At 36.4% G+C, this 16,840-nt stretch overlaps 2 protein-coding genes and 1 long non-coding RNA gene across 4 annotated transcripts; 1 reads left to right on the forward strand and 2 right to left on the reverse strand.

The window, feature by feature from the left end:
• Positions 1-4,278: 4,278 nt before the first annotated feature.
• LOC145333110 (uncharacterized) lies at positions 4,279-5,640 on the reverse strand. Its single transcript, XM_080178266.1, has 2 exons — positions 5,465-5,640; positions 4,279-5,401 (listed from the first exon to the last, which is right to left on the reverse strand). Exons 1-2 carry the CDS (start codon positions 5,564-5,566, stop codon positions 4,751-4,753), a joined length of 753 nt encoding a protein of 250 aa, XP_080034392.1. The 5' UTR covers positions 5,567-5,640; the 3' UTR covers positions 4,279-4,750.
• Positions 5,641-5,666: 26 nt separating this feature from the next.
• LOC145333112 (uncharacterized) lies at positions 5,667-9,651 on the forward strand. Of its 2 annotated transcripts, XR_013884464.1 has the most exons (9): positions 5,925-6,203; positions 6,585-6,660; positions 6,991-7,066; positions 7,589-7,675; positions 7,914-7,970; positions 8,137-8,177; positions 8,574-8,715; positions 9,122-9,172; positions 9,566-9,651. It is a non-coding gene; the product is annotated as an uncharacterized LOC145333112 (long non-coding RNA). The 2 variants fall into 2 exon arrangements; XR_013884465.1 differs by lacking the exon at positions 6,991-7,066 and having other exon boundaries at positions 5,667-6,203.
• A 2,954-nt stretch (positions 9,652-12,605) lies between these two features.
• Positions 12,606-13,613, reverse strand: LOC145333377 (uncharacterized). The gene has a single exon (XM_080178495.1). The coding sequence runs from the start codon at positions 13,611-13,613 to the stop codon at positions 12,606-12,608; it is 1,008 nt and encodes a 335-aa protein (XP_080034621.1).
• Between the last annotated feature and the right edge of the window lie 3,227 nt (positions 13,614-16,840).

A 16,840-nucleotide genomic window follows, 5' to 3' on the forward strand; every position in this document is an offset into this window, starting at 1 on the left:
TTTTTTTTGTCCACAAAGCCACTAAAAATAATACCCACAATATAGGCTTCATGTAAAAATTATAAAGTTTATGGTATCAATTAAAATAATAATATTTAAGATTTGGTTTACTTTACAATAAGCTTATGCTGATGCGTGATATTGGGTTTAAACATCCTCAATATTATAATCACAGTAAAATATAAGTCTAATAACAAACCATCAGTACATACTTTATTTGAGAAACAGCATAATTCACCCCTTTTTCTTGAATCTCCAATATGCTTTTGTTCTCCTTCCTTTCTTATTCTACATCATATACAAAAAAATTGGAATACCTTGCCTATGTCTAAGTATGGTAAGGATGTTGAGTACTTTTGATGGGTTCCATCGGGATTGAACCCAAACAGGATTGAACCCAACGGGATTGAACCCACGGTATTGAACCCGCACGGGATTGAACCCAATGGGATTGAACCCAACGGGATCGAACCCACACGGGATTGAACCCACGGAATTGAACCCGCACGGGATTGAACCCAATGGGATTGAACCCGCACAGGATTGAACCCACAAAGGTGTAGGTTTCCCCCAATTTTTCTTTTTTAATTTTTGGGGGTTGTAAGTCTCCCCCTCAATTTTTTTTGTTCAATTTTTTGGCGGGTTTAAGTCTCTGCACCCAAATTATTTTTTTTTTCTTTTTTAATTTTTGGGGGTTGTAAGTCTCCCCCTCCATTTTTTTTTGTTCAATTTTTTGGCGGGTTTAAGTCTCTGCACCCAATTTTTTTTTTTTGGGGGGTTGTAAGTCTCCCCCTCCAAATTTTTTCAATTTTTTCAATTTTTTGAGGGGTTTAAACAACCCTCCCAAATTATTTTTCCTTGATTTTTTGGGGGTTGAGAGCCTCCCCCACCAAATTTTTTTTTTCTCCAAAATTCACTATGGTATATATATAAAAATAATTAGGGTGTATCAAAATTTATTTTTTTATTTATTTATTTGTTTATTTATTTATTTTTAATACTTAGTTAGTTAAATCCAGCTTGCACCACGTGGAGGTCAAGTATCATTGCAAGCCATTTTTTTAAATTTTTTTTTTTTAGTTTTTTTGTTTTGTTTTTAGTTTTTTGTTTTAAAAAAATAGATGATTTGTGTGGTTTCAATTCCGTGTGGGTTCAATCCCCTGTGGGTTCAATCCCGTTGGGTTCAATCCCGTTGGGTTCAATCCCGTGTGGGTTCAATTCCGTGGGTTCAATCCCGTTGGGTTCAATCCCGTGTGGGTTCAATCCCGTGGTTACCCTTTTGATGCATCATATGTATAAAAGAGACACAACTCCATTCTGTATTGCATCTATGAGGCATGCAAACCCACAAAATAGGAGTTTATTTTACAATTTGAGGCCGATTGTTAGGTCTAGTGTAGAAAAATAGTTGAATTAATATGATCAATATCAGAACTCTTAAAGGATAGAAGCTTTGCCCTTGAAATACTTGGGATGACTTTAATCTTCAACCTCCTTCCCATCAAATAAAATGGGCAAGGTATGATAATTTTACTAAATGAGAAAAAGTTTAAGAAAAATTATATGTTCTAGATTACTATCTATCTATCCTCCAGATTGGATGCGGTTTTCTAATTTTAAATCACTGTGGTGTGTATTTTTAAAGTTTTGTGGGTATTAAACAATTATTGATAAGGGGCTCTCAATTAGGTCCTATATCTCAAAAAAAACGAATCTTGCTTGTAAACTGGCTTGAAATACTGAATGTAAGCAAAAAATAAGCACTAGAAAACCTGTAATATTAACTGTTCTATGCTTATAAGGGAAAATATTTTATTAAAATCAAGATGTACGTGCTTCTTTATGACTAAAGTAAGCTTATAATTTTGTTTCTAAGCCACGTAGTTTAATTTCAAAATTTCTAACATGAGCAATGAAAAGCTTTCAAAATTTTCATTGAACACAAAATAACATTTTAAAATGCCTAAAACTTTTTGGTTATTGAAGCTTACGGCTTCAAATTTGGGGTATTGGGTCTACTTGTGGCGTTCTAATAGGAACAAGTGTTAGTTAGAATCAGTTGAGAACAAAACCCTAGCTGTTCCTTCTTGCCAGATATTGCCATTTGAAGATTTTAAGTCAAATTACACTAAATATCCAAATACAAACTTTTTTAGTGTAATTTTAGTGTGACATCCCAAAAACAGAGTATCTTTGCTCCTCTGGCCAAACTGACTGCCTGGAGTTCCTAACAGAAAGTGCCTTAATGTGTTAACACAAGCGGGGATTTGAACCCATTCCCAAAACTAGCCAATATGCAAGTTACCTCTAGCCTGATCTTGACCCTCCAGGAGAGCATAATGGTGTGCAAATTGAACCATGCCCTAAAGCTGGGAGGGTTCTTTCTGAGGGAGTCAGGGACACAGTTACTTTTTGATGGACCTGAGCTGATGGTATGGATCAGTTTATAAGCTAACCATCATCGCCCACACTCCCATTAACTCATTAGTGACGAACTGGGTATTAAAACCCAGTTCCAGAAAATGTAAAAAAAAACGGTTTCCAGCTTCATAATTGCATCATTCTCAGTATGAATTTCCCCTCTACTACCCTGGCTTTCATTTCCCCCTGGAGCAGGCAGTTTTGCTTACTTCTGTTTGCCGGTATAGCTCAACAATCATGAAAATTTAGGTGAATTCAAAATACCCCTTCTAACTTTTTTGTTTTTACAGTAAAGTCGCTGATTTTTTTCAATAAATCTAAAGTTTTTGACAAGTACATCTATTTGTGAATTCGTTTTATTCTAATTATTATTTTTTATATGATTTTTTTATCGTTTTTTTAAGCCCTATTAGGACCCGGTTCGGCATGGCCATAAATACCCGACAGTTTTTAAACCCTGCTCGGTTTTGGTTTTATTACCCGGTTTTACCTTTTCAACCATTAAATATTTGTTTATGATTTATTATTCTTGAGCCACCCTAATCAGTATACCCTAGTAATCTCTATATGTGTCCTCCAATATTGTTATGCTCTTTTTCTGATATGTACCACCCAAATTTTATATGTTCTTTTTTTGTAGTGTGTGTGTTTTAAAACTTCGACAAACGGGTTTTTTTAACCGAAATCGGCGGCACCTATAGCCGAAACACTAAATTGGATATAAATTGCTTCGTATATTACTTGTAGCTCTATAGATTACATGAGGTTGTGTAGTTTTCAATAACAGATCGTATCAAAGTTCTAAAAAGTGTTCATCTCACTTTGGGCGTTCAAAAATTACATTTTTCATTTTTTTGTCGAAATAACCGGGTATTTAGGAAAAAATGGCTTTTAATGCCGGCAGAAAACCACCCAAAAGGGTCAAAATACCCGTTGTGCATTTATGGCCATGCGGAACCGGGTTTTTTTGCAACTTTCCTGTGCACGCCACTAGAGCAAAACAAAAAAATGGAATTCCGTTTTTACCATTATAAAGCTTCCCTGAGATTTTCAGCTTGATTGGCCCATAAAAGTGGCGCTCGGCACTAATGGGTTAAACAAGTAACCCCAGCCCTTCCAAGCCTGGTGAAGGCCCAGGTCCCCTCCCACCACCAGCGACTGAAGGCAAGAAGCACTCTAACTGTTCAATCAACTGTCTGGCCAATGCAGCATTCATGGGGCCACTGCAAGTTACAACCCTTGTCCCTATCGAATTCCCTGAGGTCAAGGAGCACCTGTTTAGACCTGAGATGTGTTTTAGAAAGATGAATGCCGCGTTTCTGGATTGATTGATTGACTTGACAGAGTATACAACTATTTATTTAATTATTTCCCTTTGTTGGTACAGCCTTCATAGAAGAAAAACAAATTATCTTCAATCCATTTTTGCTGCATATTAATTAATGCATCTTTTTAGAGCTGTATTAGACATTATACAAATGGCTAAAATAATAACTTTAAAATTTTGAATTCTTAAGTTGTATACTCTGTCGAAATTGTACGGGGCATTGATCTTAATGATCACATAAAGATTTTAACAGAGTATACAACCTAAGAATTCAAAATTTTAAAATTATTATTTTAGCCATTTGTATAATTCGCTTTTGTTGGTACGGCCTTCATAGAAGAAAAACAAATTAATTTCAATTAATTTTTGCTGCATATTAATTAATGCATCTTTTTTTGAGCTGTATTAGACATTATACAAATGTGTGAAAAAGACAGACTTACATAAGTTAATGATAGAGTAGACTTAATATTCAATTCAAAATGCAAACAGATTTTTAAGTATTTATTATATTGGATTAAATACAGTTTTTGAGTAAATAAGATTATATATTGATACTATATTTAGAAATGATTAAATATGTTAATAAGTCAAAACTACTGATTATTCAAAGCTGGAAAGTTCTGAAGTAGCAGGATGTCTGTCTGTATATCAGGACACCAAGCAACAGGATGACTGTCTGTTTAATTAATACAATGTATTAATTAACTATGCACTTTGAAGGGGTAGAATATCTGCCTATGCAAACTATCTAAAGTAGTAGGATGTCTGTGAATAGCTGTATTGGTCTTAATAAAGACTCGAACCCAAACCAGATAATGTTCTGTGTTAGGACTCTCAATATCAACTGACTAACTAAATAAATGTTCTCTTAAATGTTCTCTTAAATGTGCTCTTAACTTTTACAGAGCAATAAAGAGTAAATGATGTTTCTACTTTTAAGCCAAAACTTAAAACTGAACTATACTACATTTTCCCCCTCCTGACGCCGTCAAGGCTTCACTAATCTGAATCTACATCAGCAGCCATTACCGCATTATCTACAGCAGCAGCTACAGAACCCTCTTCAGCAGGCACTGAAGCCTGAACCTCCAACTCAGCACCAATATCTGGAACGTCTCCCTGAACCACCATCACCTCACTGGCAGCCACCGCCCCACTAGTACTCCCAGCCTGTTGCAGCTGCCAAGGTACAGCAGGTAGATCTTTACTTATTTTGCGCCTGATCTCGCTGAATATATTTGTCAAATGTCTCTGAACTTCTGCCTCTTTCTGTGACATGTCTAAATTAGCCCCCTTCACACTGGCCCCATGACTTGTCAAAGCATTTTCCACCTGTTGAACTACTGCTTCCACCTTTAAAATACATGTCACCTCTACTCTCAAATTTTTATTTTTAGAACCCAAATTATCTAACCCAACAGCAGGACGCTTGGCCACACCTCTTCCTGACCCTCCTTCGCCCTCCTCCAGACCACTTTGACCGCTCGGCCACCTGTCCCATGCATCAAGATTCACTTCCAAACCGTCGTTGCCAATATCATCATTATTCTTCAGAAACTTCAGAAACTCATCATTAAATTCATACCTGGGCCGCCCATCCTTATGCTGTCTTCTACTGGGACCAGCCCTATCATCCATTCTGTACACCACCTGCCGCCCATCCTTATGCTGTCTTCTACTGGGACCAGCCTTATCATCCTTTCTGTACACCACCCGCCGCCTGTTGGTCCTACCATCCTCCAACCTCTCTAAAGACCTCTCGTGCTCCTCTTGCAACCGACCAGGAACCAGCCGATGTCTCTCTCTATCATCCATCTTTCCTGATAATTACAATTTCAATATTTTTTTATATTTAAGACGACATTTAAAACAGATTACATTATACGAATCATCATATCAATTTTATATCAGGGATGCCAAGGTACAAATCGAAAGATACCAAGAAAATTTCACACTCCAGCCGCGCCAATCACCACCATGACAAAATGCTGCCAGCTATCAGTCAACCATAATAAATGTACAAACCAATCCTTTCCACTTGATGATATATAGAAGTCAGCTGCAACAATAAAACACTATTCTCCTCCACTTTATGCATCCAGGACAAATTTCAGCTTGGCTGATGTAACCCACAAAAACACATCAGGAATATTTATTACTTTATTCAGGAATAAAATAATACAAATCCATCAAAAAAATCTGAAAATGCCAATTTTTCCTCCTACTCCAATCCTAATGAAAAATGTGGAGAAATCGCCAACCAATTTTGGCCACCATGACTTCAGACGCCATATTTAAAATTAAAAATAATAAACAAGGTGATATTTGCAATTTCTACAGCCCAAAAATTACTGAAATGACACTTATCTTCTTGTGATCTGTTGTGAACCAGCCCAAAAACCGAACAATCAGAATCTCACAGTTCTGCCATTCCACTCTGTCATTAATACAGGTACATTTCAGCATCACATAAAAATGTAAAAGACAATTTCCCAAAACCAGACAAAGTAAAAATGTTTACCTGATTTTGATGGTTTACCACTATAACTCGATATTATGATTTAATTGCTCACAATCTCAGTTCCAACTATCAACTGGACTTAACTTTTATTGTAGATAAACTTTCCAACTTACTAGCTTAATAAGCACATATTTGTTATTAAAATAATTAAACAATAATTTAATGAATCTCCATTATATAAATATATATATAAAACTTTTATATTTATTAATCTGCACATGTACCACAGGACCTCCTACTTGAGATTTAACCTCCTCTTTGTATCCCATTTAGCTACTGACCCACTCATTCTAATCGTCACCACTTTTTCAGGCAAAGATAGCAAATGGAAACAACTAATCCAATGGAAAATTGACCTCATCAACACTCGTTCCAGCTTTAGAAACAGGTACTACAGACTCAACCGCCATCATATATTTAAAGGGAGATATTTCATACACAGTCCCTTTAAAACAGAATTCAACATTGACTTGAATGATACATAATATTTTTTTATGTTCAATCCCTTGAAGGAGGGGGTGATTCCCAAAAGGCGCTAATTCATACAAAGCATCCGAAAACTTTTTGACCAAAATAAAAGGCCCACCGTAGAAAGACTGTAACTTCTTGGACACGTCACTCTTAATGCTTCCTTCTGTACTCTGTGTTTGTTTTGAACCTCCAAATATAGTTTGGAATTTGTTAAAATTCTCTTAATAATATCCTCCATATGTTTCAGAAATTCCAAATACGACCAAAAAACGAATAACCTGTCCTCGAGCTCTTGGAGCAGTTAATCACCAATGTTGCCACAGGTAATTTTTTTTTTTTTTTTTTCCCAAGTAATCCTTTCATTACCCCCTTTTTGTAACTCTGTCAGATCTCAAAGCCCGAAATAAATTATAGGTAGGTACAAAATTCTCCAAAATAAACCATAGGTAGGTACAAAATTCTCCAAAATAAACCATAGGTAGGTACAAAATTCTCCAAAATAAACCATAGGTAGGTACAAAATTCTCCAAAATAAACCATAGAGAGGTACAAAATTCTCCAAAATAGCCTTCACTGCTGTCTCAGTCTTAGCATCAACTAGCTGACACGTAAATATATACCCGGAAAATAAGCTAAGCAGATTATGATTAAAACAAACTTAACCGTTTGTAATAATTAGTGAATCCCAAAAATTTCTGTAACTCCTTTCCTGTCTTAGGCTTGCCCCAATCCTTAATCCGTTCCAAATATGAAGGATTCATCTTCAATCTGGCGGCACTAATAATATGCTCCAGATAGTGGCATTCTCTAGTCAGTAAACCACACTTATCCAGATTCCATTCCAGGTTGCCCTGTCTGAGAACCGGAAACAACGTCTGCAAATGTTCTACATGCTCCTCTGGACTAACCGAAAACACAATCAAATCATCCAGGTAACTGATACAGAAACCATACATCCCTAGTGAAATGGATAACACCTTGTCCATCAAAGCACAAAACAAGGATGGCGCGTTGCAAATTTTAATAATCTTCGGTTTCAATTCTGGATTTTCCTTAATCATCTGATTTTCCTCTAACTTCAATTGTTGAATAATAAACTGTACTCGCTCATGCATTTTCTGTCCTGACAACTTTTCTGGTTTCTTTAACACATTTTTTGTTTTCTTACAGGTGGAATCCAGATTGTCCATGACAAAACAGTGCCCCATCTTCACATTTTTAAGCAAGGTAATAGGTTTTATCGACGCATTAACTACGTTAACCCCTCCTTTATCCCTGACAGAATAGGTTCAGCCACTACCTGTTATTGTAAACAAGAATTAATAGGAACAGATTCCCCATGAAATTCAAATTTATCCACTTCCAAACAAATATTAATTTTATTTTTCTTCAGGAAATCAGAACTGAGATTCACCAACTTGCCTGTTACCTCAGGTACATAAAATATTTCTGTAAACACAGCTTGGTTCCCACAAATCTAACTTTTAACTCAACATATCCAATAATATTAACTTTCTTTTAATCTACCGAATAGGCTGATAACTTAGCAGGACAGAAACCAATTTCATGTTTATCAAAAATTTCTCTAGATATTAAAGAATTAAAATTATTTCCTGTATCAACAATTCCTAATTCCTCCACTGTAATATCAGCTCCTGGTACAAAAACTCTAAATCCGCGCAAATAGGCATTTTTCTTTCTTTATCTTCAAGACTTCACGATCCTTTTAAAGCCCTAGTAACTTCTGCCACCGTTCCGTCGGATTAAAATTTCAATGTCGTGTTATAAATAATTAATGTATATATTTAATTAATTAACTTCAAATTTCAGATACAAAGCCATCAATCTACAACACAGCAGCCAGCCCTCCGCCATCCACCAGCCGCCATCATACTGATCAACATATTATGTCATGCACAGCCTGCAGAACACCAGCCCCTCGTGACTAGACACCAAACTCCTTGCAACACAAGTAAGTACCCCTCAAAGGTTTAATATTCATTAAAACTTTATTTAGATACCTACCAAATTTTATACTTAATTGTACTAAATGTATTATATAATATATTGTTCCCATTAACAGTTACTAGCACCTCCACACATTGACTAAAATAAACAAAAACAGAAACTTCTTCACAACATTGAAAGCCATTATCCGAATACAAAACAGCAAAAATTTTCAAATTTTACATAGCTTAAAAACTCAATTACACTAATATAACCTAGATATAATATATGTGAACAAAGAAACAATATATAAAATAAGGTTTATACATCGAATCAATCATCACACTACTACATAGGATATTATTGATAATTGAACCTAGCCATTTCAGCAATCATAGCCTCGTATTGTTTTTCATCTCTGCTTTTTTCAGAATCCACAGCCGGCCCCCTCTGATTGACTGATTTCTTCAGAAACTGCTCAGGTATCACCCGATTATTAGGCACTCCAGGCCCCTCTCCCTTTTCATTATTGACCGGAAAAAACTTAGCCTTGGTCTTACCTATGCGAGAATCAGGGGCAGGCGGCTTACCATCCCTCTTCTGCCAACAATCAGCCACTATATGTCCTTCTTTCCCGCAATACCAACAAATCATATTCTTAGCCTTCGAATTCAAAGCCCCAATCACATTCTCAACTTGATCCCAAGGGATATCATCCTTTCCCTCAATCCAAGCATTATTATCGCCAGTCCCAGTTCTGTCAGCCAAATTGGATACATGCACCTCACTAATCACAGGCCTAGATTTCACCTCCCTAGATTCTTCCAATTTCAACCCTTCCATAGCCTGGGAATAACATGACGTCACATTTTCAGGTGAAATGTGTCCAGAACGAGCCCAGCTGATGTAATGTTGACCTCTACGAATCAAATAAGTCAAGAATGAGCTATAATCCTCCAGGTAATGCATAGATTCAACAAAGTTGGCCATATCTCTAGCTAAATCTGTAAACATTAAATTCTTCGCCACATTGTTATAAAAATCACGCCAAGATTGTTTAGAAATATGACCAGGATGCATAAGTCTAAACAACCGTAATTTCTCATTAAAGAACACATCCACATTCTGACCACTCTTTTGTTTCAAGGCGTAGAAGAATTCAGTAGCTGATTCTGTATCTGCAAACGGTATCACCAACCTCCTTATCAACAGGTAATAACCTAAAGCACTCAGGGAGGCATTAGCCTCCGGAGTAATAAGCCTCCCCATTTTCTTTCCCTTGCACTCAAAAATCCTATTGTACAACACATCCTTGAAAAGCATGGGATCCTCCAATTTTGCGAACCGAGCAACCCTCCACAAGGACAAAAAATAATCCTCAAAATCAATATTTCCATCCCAAAATGGAGCGTCCCGCACAAAATCACTGTCCCACTTGACACCCCTTACCAGACAAAACTCCTTAAACTGTCCCTCTACAGTCTGCTGACTGACACTGCCACCAGCCACCTTTTTGTAAGCCTTAAGCACTTCAGCCCTTTCCTCGATTAAAGGAAATATATCCAATAACTGATTCTCATACTCGGTCAAACAACTCTCACGTACATTCATCCAATTACCATTACCAGCTGGACCCAAAAAATCTATCTGCGAAAACTTCAAATGTCCAGGAGCACTCTCTACCCTCTTAGCCTCGAAACTAGTAGAATCCAATTTAGCCTCCACACTCAATCGATTAATAAAAGATGCATTAAATGAATCATCCCCCATCGATTTAGCTGTAGCCACACTAGCCCCCAAACTTGTCTCATACAAGAATCCACCAATGTCGCCATCTGGTGGCAATTGAGCCACCTTTTTCTTGATAGTAGCCAAATCAACATCATAACCTAATTTCTTATGCTCATCTGAACTTTTGAACTCTTTCACCTTATTCTCCAGCCGTTTATTCGCCGCGGTTAACCGATCCACTCGGCTCTTAACAGACGTATGCTCTTTTATCATTGCCCTAACATATTTCTTTATACTTTCAGGCACAGCATCATTCTCCACAGCACCCAGAGCCGACTCCACTTCTGCATTAGCACCTGCACCAACATCCTCAGCCACAGCATCATCCTCCTCCCAATTTTCGGGAGTTCCATCATCATCCTGACTGTCAGTCTCCCTAAGACGCTTAGGCGGCCGTCCACGCTTGCCTTCATTTTTAACCCGCTCTCCTTTTTCTCCATCAGCCATATCCGAGCACTAGAACTAGATTCGCCGTGAAATTTAGATCAGAAGAGTTAAAGAATGAAATTCCACAGAAACCTAAAATATAAATCAAGTTAGAAATATAAAAAAATAAAACAAAACTGTGAAAAATCCGAGATAAAAAAAATCTCAAAAAGTGATTGAATTCAAATTAAACACCACTTCCCCCACCCTTAACTCAGCAGCAGGTCTAAATAACACGTAGCACAATAAGACTGCGCCAAATGTGAAAAAGACAGACTTACATAAGTTAATGATAGAGTAGACTTAATATTCAATTCAAAATGCAAACAGATTTTTAAGTATTTATTATATTGGATTAAATACAGTTTTTGAGTAAATAAGATTATATATTGATACTATATTTAGAAATGATTAAATATGTTAATAAGTCAAAACTACTGATTATTCAAAGCTGGAAAGTTCTGAAGTAGCAGGATGTCTGTCTGTATATCAGGACACCAAGCAACAGGATGACTGTCTGTTTAATTAATACAATGTATTAATTAACTATGCACTTTGAAGGGGTAGAATATCTGCCTATGCAAACTATCTAAAGTAGTAGGATGTCTGTGAATAGCTGTATTGGTCTTAATAAAGACTCGAACCCAAACCAGATAATGTTCTGTGTTAGGACTCTCAATATCAACTGACTAACTAAATAAATGTTCTCTTAAATGTTCTCTTAAATGTGCTCTTAACTTTTACAGAGCAATAAAGAGTAAATGATGTTTCTACTTTTAAGCCAAAACTTAAAACTGAACTATACTACAAATGGCTAAGATAATAATTTTAAAATTTTGAATTCTTAAGTTGAACTTGATCTTGATAAGGCTTTCAGCTTCTTGAAGCTCCGCCTCCCCTTGTTATTGACATTTCTTCTGGTGTCTGGCCATATTTGTGAAAGAAAGTATTCGTCCGCATCTGTTACAGGGGCAATTTTTCGCTACATAGACCCTTGCTTGTCTTTGTTCTTGTTGAGTTTCTTGTCCCTCCCTATCCCTGCAAGATCTCCTTTGTCTTGCTAAGTTCGCCTTACTAATATATTTATCACAGAAGTTGCATTTTCTTTGGTTATCTCTGTCAGGTACTATTCCATCACAGCTTTTTTTGTGGTTCCATAGGTTCGCCTCTTGTTGGAAGACTTGGTTGCATTTATCACAGGTAAAAGTTACCTTTTGACTAGATATATAATGCAATCTTTTAGCATGGACGGCCAGGCCTGCCTTGCTTAGACAGACTTTGCCGCACCCTTCAAAGTCACATATTAGGGATTCATCCTCTGTTCTTGTGATGTTTCTCTCAATCCTCTCCTCCTGGTTCTTGTTCCCCAACTGTTTCACCCACTTGTCCAGGTGCTTTATCCTTGCCTTGACTAGCCTCTTCCACGTCTTTCTTTCAGTCAGTGTGCTTATCTTGTTATAGTCCCACCCTGCTTCTTATAGAAAAGAACGGTCTTTCTTTTCTTATCTGGAACCTTGGGTAGATCCTCCAACTGCTCCATCCATCCCAAGGTGACAGATTTGACAATCCTGTCATCCTCCATCCTCATCAGGTGACCTAGTCTCTCCAAGCATCTCTTTTCCACCTTAAGTCTAATGGATTTGACTTCTAGCTCCGACCTGACATCCTGCATGTTCATTCTCTCCTCCTGCATCTGGATCAGGGGGGGTTTATTCTTCCTGCTCCAGATGTACCTGTACATGCGGTCAACACAGCTCTGGAGTTCTTGATATCTCTTAACTGCCAGGTATATACATGGCAGTCAAAGAGCATCAAGCTCTCGACGCAAGCCTGTGTGATCTTGGCCTGGGCCTTCTTGGACAGTTTTGAGCCTCTAAGCTGTCCTTTGACCTTAAACCACGCTGCTACCACCTGTTTCTTCCACTGCTTGATATCGTTGTCTGGTCCTAACCAGGTTCCCAACATCCTTATCTTCCCTCCCTCCTCCGTAACGAATAACACCTCCTCCTTCTTGTCATCGTTGTCCCTTTCTTCATACCAACCCATCACCTCCTTAATAGCTGGTAATCCAATCTCCATCTCCTTTTTGCAACCTATAACCGATGTATCATCTGCAAACAGTTCCTTGTCAATGCGAATCCTCTTGGCCTCTGAGTTAGGTTTCTCCCAGATCTTATCTGATGGGATTAATGATCCTGGGACCCATTTGTATGCAATCCCTACCTCTAAACCTGCCTCCTCTGCTTTCCTCTTCCTGTTGTCCGCAGCTACTCTCATAACCACCTGATGGTAAACATTAAAGAGCACCAGAGATGATGGATCTCCCTCTCGGAGCCCTCTGGCTGGCACCCATGGGTCACTCATGCCCTCTCTGCCTCTGACCTTGTACTCTGTACACTCGTGAAGTCCTTTCAGAACCCTCAGTGCTTTTGGTCCCATGCCATACTTGGTCAGGATTCCCCACAGGGCAGGTTTATTTACCCTGGGGTAGGCCTTTCTCAAGTCCAGGAGCCTCGCCACTGGAACTGTCTCTGGATCCTGTCTCTGTCCTTGAGCCTCCGTCCTCCATCTCAGATCTGTTGCATCCTCGTGAATCCTAATCATCACCTGAGTTGCATCCGCTGTTGACCTTCCTTTCCTAAAACCTGACTGGTCATCATCAAACAGCTCCAACTTTTCCGCCCATATTCTAATTCTGTTCGCCATTATCCTTTCTAACATATCTATGCCTGTCTTCTTGCCTCATGATGAAACCATCAATCTTTTACCACCAACCTAGCATCCTGTTGAACCATGTACTGCGTTTTTTCTGATTGAAAAAACTGTTGAGATATGTTAATCCCTGTTCTTGACACCATCTGATCAGCTCCCTTCCTCGTTCAGTGGATACTCTTAGACCAAACTTCCCCCTGACTCCTTGCACCTCCTCTCCTCCTCCTACATGCGCATTGAAATCTCCTCCACAGACAAATATGTTTCTTCTTGCACACTGTTTGTGCTCCGCTAGAATATCTCTCTCTATCTCAATCTCATCCTCGTTGTTACCCGTGAAAACCGGTAGGTAAACCGCCGTTAACGCCAGACCTCTTGTTATCACTGACACTGCTCTCTTGTTCAACTTTTTAGCTTGACCATTGTCACACTTTCCTTGCAGTAAGAATTCTTAAGTTGTATACTCTGTATAACGATATCGTCTTCATTTTAATCAATCAATGTCTAAAAAATGTCGAAAAAAACGCGGCATTCTTTTTTAAGAACCCATCTCTGACCAATGACCAGGATATGGGTAGTATGGAGTTGCTGGCCATTCCCATCAAGGCTATTCTTAATTGTACACCTTCATGGTGTTCAAGGTGCCTCCAGGAGTAGCAAACTGGATAGGGGTGGGGTTACGCATCAAACTGCCCCCAGGACAAAGATGGTTGTCAAGACCAGGTCAAACTTCCACTGGTACAAGTCAAACAAGGAGCTGACTCTGCTGATCATAAACAACAGCCAGAGGGGCATGCGTTGCATGAGCCCAATATTAAAATTACTGTTGTCATGCTGTAATATCCAGTTATTCCACTTTGATTATTTTTGGGAATGGGTTCAAATCCCTGCTTGTGTTAACACAATAAGGCACTTCCTGTTAGGATTTTCAGGCATTCAACATATCTTCAAGTTTAGGTAATTCAAGATTTTAATCAATGTAGTGAGAAGATGAAAAAGATTATATTCTTTAGTGGATCATTTTTCATTCATAGTCCGTAGGGAGTATTGAGGATGGCCATTAAACTTATGGTGGTCTCCAGACAGCTGTCTCTTAAGTTTCAGACAGACAGTTTGACATCATTCTACTTTGTATTATAGATATGATAGGTTTCGTGACTAAATGATAATATCTTACATAAGTAAAGACGTAAATATTAAAATCTACAAATGAATTTTAACTTTTGTTGTTATTTTCAATAGGATATGATACATTATTGCCAAATTATTTGAAAGAAAAAAATACGTAAGTAAGAGTGTATACAAGTGTCTAGATGTTTGTGGGCGTTACTGCTGTCAGATAATTTCTAAAGATTTGGAGATATAAGACGTAAATAAAACAGACGTTTTTTGCTGTTGTTTTCAATAGAAATAAACACGTAATTTAAATGCACTTGTTTATAGTACTATTAAATTCGTTTTAGATTAAATCTTTGATTAGAAAGAGGTTTCGTGATTTTTATCTTTTTCCAAATTCTAGATCCCATACAAGAGTACTATTGTAATAATTTTTTTCTAAAATTGAACTGTTTAACCTTTTAAAGTCCCCTATGTTTTTCCTAGTACCTTATGTACTAATTTTGTATACAATAAAGTTAGAGTATTGACGGGTCGAGGGTATATGACTATATAGAACTGCAAACAAAGACCTGCAAACACAACCACATTGCCTGATAAATTTAACAGCTTGGACCCAAAAATGGCGGAGTTTTATTTAGGGTTTTTCATTCTTAGAAGCAATGCCCAAAATATAATATTTATTATGTATTTATGTATGTCCTTTATAAATAATGCATATTAAGCTATAAAAATTGGAAAGAATTTTAATGAATATAATAGATTTGAAATCTGCATAAAATTTTAAGGATTTTTTATAAAATTATACAAAGAATTATACAAAAAACGAATTTTATAAAAATTCCTTAAAATTTTATGCAGATTTCAAATCTATTATATTCATTAAAATTCTTTCAAATTTTTTTAGCTTAATGCATATACCTCAAAATTAATAAAGTAAAGAAAACATTTTTGACGTTATCAAAAATAATAAAACTGTAAAAATTTGGACTTTCTGTAAATTATTTTTATTTTAAGCTGCGTTAAAATATAATCATTTCAGTAAGTAGATATAATTACCAATTTTTAAAACTAACAACATTAAGGTTCAAATAAAAAGCAATATAGGTTTATTTTGTTTTTAAAATATGATCCTTTTTTTGAAGCTTTTAAATTTTTTTTATCTTAGTACCAGAAAGATAAATTTCTTCCGTTCAACTTTCCTAAATATTTCAATTGTCCATAGCAATATGAACTGATCCATATGCGCATGTCTGTTTTATATGTTGTTCATTCCTTAAAATTTAAAAAAATCTGTATATTGATATATGCATTTTCAAAATTTTATACATTAAATCAAAACATTTTTAAAAGACGTATTTATTAAATGTTGCTCTACTGGATTTCATCATCCTTGTTAGAATGTACTACCATAATAAGATTATTATTTTTTGGCAAAACTTTTTAAGCTAGCTTTATAATAATTATGTTTAAATTCTGTTGAATTTAATGATAACTTTAATCTTATAATATATTGCTTAGTTTCAAGGCCTTAATATTCTAATCATAATTACATTATTATGTTTATTTTTTAAAAAAATTCTGACAATCATCCGAGTTTTTCATACAAAACACAAAAAAATTTATGGACAAAATGATAAATATGCTCTAAATTTTCAAAAACTAAGCAAAACACTTATTTTTTGTTGTTGATAGGAATATATTATTCTTATAGTCTCATTTATAAATTGTTTTACACTAAAATATTTTGAGTTTTTTGTTTTACATAAGTTAACCCTTATATGTTGTCACATGACTTTAATTAATAATAAAGGTTCTCCAAATCCTTGTACTAACAAGTTTGGTGATTTTGATTATTGCTTCAAACCTTATTCCAATGACAGCTTATGAGCTTTCTAGCAGCTAAATGAAAAAGCAAAATTTTCTATGGAAAACAACCTTCTGCAAAGTGTTAGGTCTTTGCGCTAGTTCTATATAATCATCAAAAACCCTCGACCCCTCTTTACTCTAACTTTATTTTTTTACTATAGTACTCTCCAGGCACTAACCTGCAATCAAAACTATATATATAATAAGTGGTAACTTTTCATTTTTGTATAAAACGA

The sequence above is a fragment of the Acartia tonsa genome, chromosome 12, assembly GCF_053477335.1.
Source record: "Acartia tonsa isolate MP-2025a chromosome 12, ASM5347733v1, whole genome shotgun sequence".
NCBI lineage: Eukaryota > Metazoa > Arthropoda > Copepoda > Calanoida > Acartiidae > Acartia > Acartia tonsa.

What these genes read in the sequence shown, in the direction of transcription:
- LOC145333377 (XM_080178495.1), bottom strand. Translation starts at nt 13,613, where the DNA reads ATGGCGAACAGAATTAGAATATGGGCGGAAAAGTTGGAGCTGTTTGAT.
- LOC145333110 (XM_080178266.1), bottom strand. Translation starts at nt 5,566, where the DNA reads ATGGATGATAGAGAGAGACATCGGCTGGTTCCTGGTCGGTTGCAAGAG. An exon ending in GTAGGACCAACAGGCGGCGG is followed by an intron (nt 5,402 to 5,464) that starts GTGGTGTACAGA and finishes GATGGGCGGCAG; the next exon opens with GTGGTGTACAGAATGGATGA.